Source organism: Physeter macrocephalus, chromosome 9 (genome assembly GCF_002837175.3).
Source record: "Physeter macrocephalus isolate SW-GA chromosome 9, ASM283717v5, whole genome shotgun sequence".
Classification (NCBI taxonomy): domain Eukaryota; kingdom Metazoa; phylum Chordata; class Mammalia; order Artiodactyla; family Physeteridae; genus Physeter; species Physeter macrocephalus.
In genome coordinates, this window is record NC_041222.1 from 103,569,840 (window position 1) to 103,579,174 (window position 9,335).

At 36.5% G+C, this 9,335-nt stretch overlaps 1 protein-coding gene across 1 annotated transcript in view; it reads right to left on the reverse strand.

The window, feature by feature from the left end:
• The window catches only part of GALNTL6 (polypeptide N-acetylgalactosaminyltransferase like 6), a 1,282,336-nt gene that overhangs the window by 725,853 nt on the left and 547,148 nt on the right, over positions 1-9,335 (reverse strand). Inside the window, exon 3 of the mRNA XM_024130813.1 lies at positions 6,418-6,556. Coding sequence (XP_023986581.1) covers positions 6,418-6,556 — 139 coding nt within the window. The remainder of the gene's footprint in view (positions 1-6,417; positions 6,557-9,335) is intronic.

A 9,335-nucleotide genomic window follows, 5' to 3' on the forward strand; every position in this document is an offset into this window, starting at 1 on the left:
TATACTCTGAAATTTAACAGACATGATTCTGACTAGAGGTTATTTTTGTTTTGTTTGTTTTTCTGGATTTATTCAATACCTAATACTTACTTAATATTTATCACATGATGAACATTATATCATGGCTTGAAGATCACAGAAAATCAGTCTTATTGTCAGGGAGCCACTGTTCCAGTGGAAGGCACCAGCCAAAATTTCCAATTCATAATATAGTAGAATAAATCTAAATATTGTGTATGTAAAATGTCCTATGAGAACAGCTAAAATCATCTGGCAGGCTGGTATTAAAGTAAATGAGATTAATTTTGCAAAAGAGAGCATTTTAAAATAAATAAATTGTAGTAGTTTGAAACAGTGTAAAAGTATAGATAACTTTGGAATCTAGTTGCTAATCAGGAAATGAGAGCACTCCCTTTGATAGCTCAGCTGGTAGAGAAGAGGACTGTAGCACTTCCCAGTACAGTCATCCTTAGGTCACTGGTTCAATTCCGGCTAGAAGGAGGAGTTGATGTTTTACTAACACAGTATCGTAAATCAACTATACTAGAATAAAAATTTTTTTTAAAAACTTTATATATGGAAAAAAAAGCAATGAGAGTACTTCAAGCACCTGTGACTTTAGAATTTCACAATGAAATTTCTATATGAGTATCTTAGTTTGTAAGTAGATAACACAAACAACTAGGCATGGAATATCTACATTGACTCTGTTGTATCTATATTTTTTCTTTTATTGATCTAAATATAATTACCAAACAGTAGACCAATACAGAAATAATCGTCATAATAAATGGCTTTTGGCCTTTGACTTTCATCATTTTAATAATTCTGATGTTAACATAGGACTATGGTGTAAGACACCATCTTTTTTCAGTTATGGAAAAATTCCCATATCTAAACACTAAAACTATGATTATTCAAATGTTAAAAAATAATAATCTGATAAGATTGACTCCATGATCAATTCTGGTCTTCTAGTTTGATGTCAAACTTGCAAAAACTAGTTGCTTTTCTGTGCGCTCAATAATTTTTACTTTTCCAGCGGAACTTTAAAATTTGTATGGCTTTGTAGTCACACTGATTGGAGATGCCGACTTTGCACCAAGGTCACACACAACAGAAATAACTGCCTGAGTTTAAAGCACTTGGCTATTTCCCAGTGATGCCATGAAAGTGTACAGTGATGACTGCCTAGTGAAAACCTAGCAGTTTAACACATCTCTAATTACGATTTTTCTCTATCACTGATGTTGTAATGCAGTCTCATAGTTAGCTACTATTCTTTTGAATAGATGCGTTCAATTTGGAGCTTTATATACTTGGGGTAATAAAATTACCTAAAATTAAAAATACATGTAATAATACATATATACATATATTCAGGACTGAAATAGATGTCCCATGAATGACAATAATGATCAATCATTAATTGATACTTGATTTTCCAGTTTCTTTGTGTAATGTAAAAAGCAATTATACTTTTTGGATCTTAATGAGCTAGTACACTGCAACTCATTATAATTTCAACCTTTATATTTTTATCCTGATTTGATGCAGGATAACACAGGAATAAGCGACTAGGTTTCGCAGTTTGAGAGCCCTGGTTTGGAGTCAAATTTACATCAATTACCAGCAATGGTGACATTGGAAAAGTTATATAACATACTTCGGGTATTTTTAGAAGGTTCTGTGTGTGTGCACAACCTCCCACCGCTACTCTTTCACGCCCCCATGCCCTTGTGTTCGTCCTCATTCTACCTTTCAACGAATCTGCTTTATGACCTGTTATTCACTCCAAAGATGAGATGTCTGACAACTCTTGAACTGTTGTCTATCCTTGGAGGATTTTCATTTCAACAGGGATACATCTTTAGTTATAGTGATAAAAACTCTTCCATGTCTTTCAGGCTTTAGCCAATGGAAGAGATACTTGTGTACATTTCTGTTGTTATTCTATCATGGCTTTTCTTTAATGGCCCTTAGAAACAGACTAATGTGCTAATGGCTACACTAGGTTGCATAAGCCGGCTTTCAAAAAATATTATTCAAATAATTATTCAGTTCTTCAAAACAATTGCAGTTTTGAAAGGTTACTTCCTATCTGTTGTTCCTGGTCATTCCTCCCTCAATCTGCTGCTTAGGAGTTAACTGTTTTCTCTTTTTTCAGTCATACGGAGACATACACTACGCTAGAGCAGCACTTGATTCAAAGGATACATTTCCAGCCTCTTCCACGGCAGTATTCCCACCTGACTGGAGTGCACAAGTCCTTTAGCTTAATTTGCTTCAGAATTGACTCGTGAACTTGTTGAAGAAAGATACTTCATCAGCTTCACAAGTAAATCATAATGAAAACATGAAAGGAAGGCAGTGCCTCCCCAGCTTTTGAGTAGCCTTTGAACTTGAGAAATTTTAAGAAAATCCTTGCACATTTTTGGATGGCTAACCTCAAACATTTCTGTGGATGAGCTCTAATATTCAATAGCCCAGAGTCAGAGCAGTTAAATCACACTTTCTATTTCACACACAATTAAATACCAACCTATCACATTCACTACCTTATACTAAAATACATTGGACACACATAATTATTTTTCCTAATAAACTCAAAACTGACTCCCCAAATTTAATCGTTTTTACAATTTATGTTTTTGAATTGTAGCTCACTTGATCTCTTTACATTTTATCTCCTCATGATATGAATGCAAAGGAAGGAAGGAAATCAGAAGGAGAATCATCAGAAGAAAAAGAAATAACTGAATAGATCATGGTGCAGCTGATTTGATAAACTTGGCACCAATCTTATTTATCTTAATGCTCTGTGAGAGACATAAAGAAAGTCAGCACCCTGACTTAGTAAAGTGGGTAAGTAGAAAGTCAAAATGACAACTGCCTGGTTCAGCGTCATGGTCCAAGTCAGGAAAGTTAACTTTTTAATAATTATTTTCAACATAATTTCCAGAAGGCATGATTAGACTTACAGTCTAATTGAAAAAGAAAAATTACTCCAAATCTGTGTATATCGAGAATTTGCCTTTCTCCTTGTATACAAAGTAGATACTGTTGCCCTCTTCATCCAGGGAGGAGGTCCTTTCCCTCCACAGACGGTCCCGTGTGGAGGGGCAGCTGTTACGCTAACACCCCACCCTCTCTCCATCCATCCTCCCAGACATCCCTTCCAGGAGAAGGAAAGACACATGACTGCTGAGTTTGAGTTACAGAGTTTATCATGCTTGGCTCAGCTTCTGCTTCAGTTTTGTGCACGGGAACCCACTTGCGGCACAGACAAGACATCTCCCTCCGTTCTCCATGCCCGAAGTTCTACAATTGTCCTTTGGGTGTCGGCAATGTCTGTGACTGGAAGGCTGAATGCGCCTCCTTCTGCAGTTTGATATTAGGGATCACGCTCGGCCCAGGTCTAAACCACGCCCACCAACAGACTCCGATCAATGATAAAGGTAGTTAGGAATCCGCCAGCCAATGCAGGGGACACGGGTTCGAGCGCTGGTCCGGGAAGATCCCACATGTCGCGGAGCAACAAAGTTCGCGCGCCACAACTACTGAGCCCACACATCACAACTACTGAGGCTGCTCTCTAGAGCCCACGAGCCACAACTACTGAGCCCATGCGCCACAACTACTGAAGCCCGCACGCCTAGAGCCTGTGATCCGCAACAAGAGAAGCCACCGCAATGAGAAGCCCGCGCACCACAACAAAGAGTAGCCCCCGCTCGCCACAACTAGAGAAGGCCCGTGCGCAGCAACAAAGACCCAACGCAGCCAAAAATAAATAAATAAATAAATAAATAAATAAATAAATAAATAAATAAATAAATAAATAAATAAATAAATAAATAAATAAATAAATAAATAAATAAATAAATAAATAAATAAATAAATAAATAAATAAATAAATAAATAAATAAATAAATAAATAAATAAATAAATAAATAAATAAATAAATAAATAAATAAATAAATAAATAAATAAATAAATAAATAAATAAATAAATAAATAAATAAATAAATAAATGAGTTAATAATAATAATAAAGGTAATACTTTACTTTCAAACCATTTCTGAGACAATCTCTCCGTTGGTTTTGAAATTGCGCAGAGACCAGGGTTGTGATAGATTAATCTGATATATCGGCAACACTGCTGAAAGCAATCACATAATGCTATCATGACAAGAGGTTGTCAAAATTCTCCTAAATGTTTTCAAGAGATGAGATCTCTCAGAATTCTCTCTTAAAATTCAATATCTTGTTTGTTGTCAAGGCATGAAGCTAAAACTTCCTTATCTTGGGAATATAAGTTAAACGAAAAGGAAAAGCCACAATTCAGAGTAGAACTACTTTAACTCAAAAATATCCCAGCTACTCAGCCACCTTATAAGTGCATTGTAATTAATGTGCATGCATATGAACAGGTATCTGGATTCTTTTATAAGAGCAAAAAATGAACCTTACATCAATGATGCATTTACCTGAATTCTCTGCAATGCTGATCTCAACTCTCTGCAAAGCTGATCTCAACTCTCCTATTATTCATGACTCTTATGTGTCCTAATCTCACATACTTCCTGCTTTCATAAATGTAATTTCTTCTTACACACATTAATTCTAGCATGGTTTGGAAGTACTTGTGGTACTTGTAGTACTTGTGCCTAAGAATATATTTTCTCAAAAGGTGGTAGTGACATTAAAAATATACTCTCTGTGGAGAATGGTCACATCAGCCTTCTTTTGACTTCCATGATTTTCTGCACTGTTTTCATCTGCAAGTATTTCCACTTGAATACACATGAAAAGATTAGCAATGTCGGGGTGGGGTGGATGGAAATTATGCTCTGAGCATATTTATTAGGCCAACAATGCAATTTAATGCACCTTTTGATGGTGTGCAATTAGGTGTTAAAATTTCTCATAACTAGAAACGTTCTCGGTCAGTGGGAATTACTGTAGATAATTTCAGGTGACATGGAAATAATTTTGCTAGATAGAAGGCCTAGACCAATATATAAAGCATTCAGCTTAGGGGAAAATGGATTTTTTTTCACATTAATTCTTTGCTTAACACTATTGGGAAATGCAAGTTCACATAAAACCTAAGGAGCAAACCAGTAATTTTTTTATATTTTAAAAGCAAATTTATAAAGACACAATATGGCAACTAAAAAACAGTCCTCCAACCCACAATGTACTGATTTGTTTTTCCCTAATGGGTTAATTATTTTTGCGTAAGTAGACTTACGTAATGTACATTATTAGGTTAATTTAGATTTCTAGTCCTGGACCCTTTATTTTCTCCGATTTTCTTTCTCTCACACCAATGATTCTATAGGAAGATGAACTGCAAAAGTCAATATACTCTATTAGCTGGATAGATTTATCAAATATGCATGACAATGCCACAACTTCAAATTCTGCCCACATTCTATGTTCTTGGCATACTTTTGGCATAGCATATGCTAATAAGAAAACCATAACAGACAAGAAAACAAAGTACATTAAGCAATGTTAGGATTAGACAGGGGTGGACAGAGAGAAGAAGGCTTTCAGCCAACTGTAGGTAATATTCTTCTTGTTTCCATTCAGACTATAATATTTAGCTACAATTCAGTAAAAACTGAGCCCACTGTCAACTGACAAGCCACAAGCAATTCCTAAGTGATGGGAAATCGAGCAACCAAGCATTACCTTTAGATTATGGATGCACTCATGTTAGGCACTTTCTAAGAAAATGTAACAACAATGGCACTGATATGGCCGAGGTGAGAATGCAGTCGGTCGAAGGCATGCATATGTAGACAGTTCTGACAGCGCTGATTACCAGAGAAAAACATGAGCTTCATGATGTACATGGTCAAACGCAAAGTTACAGATGTCATCTGGAAACATTTTGGTTTAAATGGAGATCATACCGCCAACTTAATAATGAAAATGGATATTAAGTTTCTGAGAGTCGACAGTGACTCTTTTGGAATTTTAAAGGTTATTTCAATTTAAATAAAAAGTATTTAAGATTACGTTGGTTAGTTATTTTATATATAGTAGTGTATATGTCCCAGACTCCTAATTTATCCGCACCCCCACCTTTCCCCTGTGGTAACCATTAAGTTTCTTTAGGGAAAAGAATCTGAAAAAGAATACACACACACACACACTATATACATATATACACATACACCTAACTGAATCACTTTGCTGTACATCTGAGACTAACACAACATTGTAAATCAACTCTACTTCAATAAAAAAACCAAAAAATATATATGATTATAGAGTATAAACAGCTTCTATAAAGTTAATAGGGCAAAGTTTTTCGCTGTGTATCTCACCATGATATACATCAAACATATGAATCAAAACAGACAAAAGAAAAACCGCTCTGCCCAGAGGTGAGCTGACACTCACTTTGCGTGGCGGATGTCCGGCAGGGACCTCTCTAGAGCAATGCTGTTGCTGACAAAAATATTGAAACCATTTTCCCTGTAAGCTGAGTCATCGTGGTCCTCTTCAGTGAGGGGGTAAGGTTTCCCATGTTCACCTTTCCCTATAGCAGGAGAAGAGAAAAAGGGATAATTGTCTGTGTAAAAACCACTTCACCTTCTAGAACAGATAATAAGACATGAATGCGTGTGTTTCTTTAGTTGCCTGTTACTATGCTCCAAAGAAAGCTCTAGCAGCAAGATTTTATTATACTATTTTATTTTACTTAGAGAGACCCTCATGATAAAAAGCAAGCAACACAGAAGTAAAAAGTATAATCTTATCTCTCAGAGAAAACCACTGCTAAGAGTTTATGTACACGTTTGCTAACACTTCTATACAGATTCTAATATACGTAATGCCTTATAATTTGATTTTCTCCAACATAACTGTATAAAAGCCATCACTTCACTGAGCTCTGCTCGTTGATATCATTTCATTGCATCCCAATTTACACTCTTCGGCTGAAGATATATTTTTAAGTTATTTCCAATTTTACATATTATAAACAATGTTAAAATAAACATATTTGCTTAATATTCCTAGTTAGGTATACTTGGAAGTAGTGGCGGGGTGTAAATTTTATTTTACAAATAAAATTGCCAGACTACCTTTAGAGTGAGCGGGTAGTTTTCACACATCCCCAGAAGCATTAGATACTATTTTGAAATTTACTGGTAAAAATATATATTAGTCACACATTTCCCTTCTCTTTACTAATAGTAAAATTAATTTTACATACATTTATCATTTGTATTTCTTACATTGTAAAATGATTGTTCGGAGATTTTAAAAAACAGTTTCTTTTAAGAGCAATTTACATATTATGTTTGCTAAAGCTTTCTTAATTACGTACATTGTAAATATTTTGTAGGTTTCTTTTATTTAAATCTAATTTAAGGCTTCTGTTTTCTGGTTCTGCAGGTAAGGAGTTGGAAGTTTCCACTCTGCCTTGACAACCAATACAAAGCTGAACAGACTGAAAAAACCAACAGCTCTTCTTGGATCCAGAAGAGAGGAGAGGACACAGGGCGACAGAGACAGACGGTGGAGTACAGGAGCTAAGGCTTACCAGAGCAGGGGCTCATGAGTGGAAACACCAGGAACCAGGGCCAGGGTAGGAAAACCTGAACTGTAATTGACAAATTGCTGGGGGCTCTGAGCAGACAAGTCGGAGAAGCAAAAACCTTCTGGAGGACCCAGTCACAGAGAGGCTCCAATTTTATTGAGATTTATCTCCGGGAGCTCAAACAAGTTCCCAGAGTAAGTACTGAAGAAAAATTCTCTTGAGCTTCTGGCAGGAGGAGGAGAGAAGGAACCATTGTGAAATATGTCAGAGCACCCTGGTGTTCTCAATAAGGCCTGCCCTCAGGGGAAACTAGTTAACCAGAGCCCCACCTGCTCTGGTGTATCCTGTAGAGCCGAACTGACCCAAGAGAAGGGAAATTCCTGACTCTAGCCGACTCTAACCATTCCGCCCAAGTGTGGAGAAAAATCCTGAGAAACTGCTGCAAAATTCATTTCAGAAGCCCAGGGTCAGTAGAAGACTGAGATCTAATCACGAGACTGTGGGCACTCCCCTCCCACCACACCTCTACACCACATCATGAAAGGCTTATTTCCAGCAATTTCTTTCATCTGGTTCATCATGTCCAGCTATCAAGGAAAAAAATCACAAGGCATGCCAAAAGGCAAAATCACAATTTGAAGAGATGGGAGAGATGGAGAAAGCATCAGAATCAGACATAGCAGGGATGTAAGAATTATCAGACTGGGAATTTTAAATAACTGTGGTTAACATGCTAAGGGTTCTAACAGATGAGTAGAGAACATGCAAGAACAGATGGGCAATGTCAGCAGAGAGATGGAAATCCTAAAAAAGAACCAAAAATAAATGATAAAAAACCACCTTAAAAGAAATGAAGAATACTTCTGATGGGTTTATGAGTAGAACTGGATACAGATGAGGAAAGAGTCTCAGAGCCAGAGGATTTATCCACAGAATCTTCAAAATCCAAAAAGCAAATAGAACAAAAACTTAAGAAAGTAGAGTGGAATATCCAAGGGCATGGGATAACTGCAAAAGATGTAATATACACATAATGGGAACAACAGAAGGAGAAGAGAGGAAGGAACAGACTATTTGAAAAAACACTGACAGAAAAATTTCCCCAAATGAATACCAGGCCCCAAACCACAGATCCAAGAAGCTCAGAGAACACCATGCAGGACAAATTACCAAAACACTACACAGAGGCATATCATTTTCAAATGATAGAAAATCAAAGATAAAGAAAAAAATCTCAAAAGAAAACAGAGGAAAAACTCCTTACCTATAGAGGAACAAAGATAAGAATTATATCCAACTTCTCTTCAGAAGCCATGTAAGCAAGAAGAGAGTGGAGTGAAATAGTTAAAAGAATTGAGAGAAAATACCTCCCCACATAGAACTCCATACCCTGGGAAACTAACCTTCAAAACTGAAGGAGAAGTAAAGTCACCTCAGACAAACAAAAATTGACGGAATTTGTTCCTATTAGACCTGCCTTGTGAGAAATGTTTTAAAAAAAGTTCTTTAAAAAGAAGTAAATGATATAGGTCAGAAACCTGGATCTACATAAAGGAAGAGCACTGAAGAAAGCATAAGGGAAGATAAAATAAAAACTAACACCTTGAGAGAGGACCTTCAAGATGGCAGAAGAGTAAGAGTGGAGATCACCTTCCTCCCCACAAATACATCAAAAATACAACTACAAGTGGAACAACTCCTACAGAACAGCTACTAAACGCTGACAGAAGACCTCAGACTTCCCAAAAGGCAAGAAACTCCGCACATACCTGGG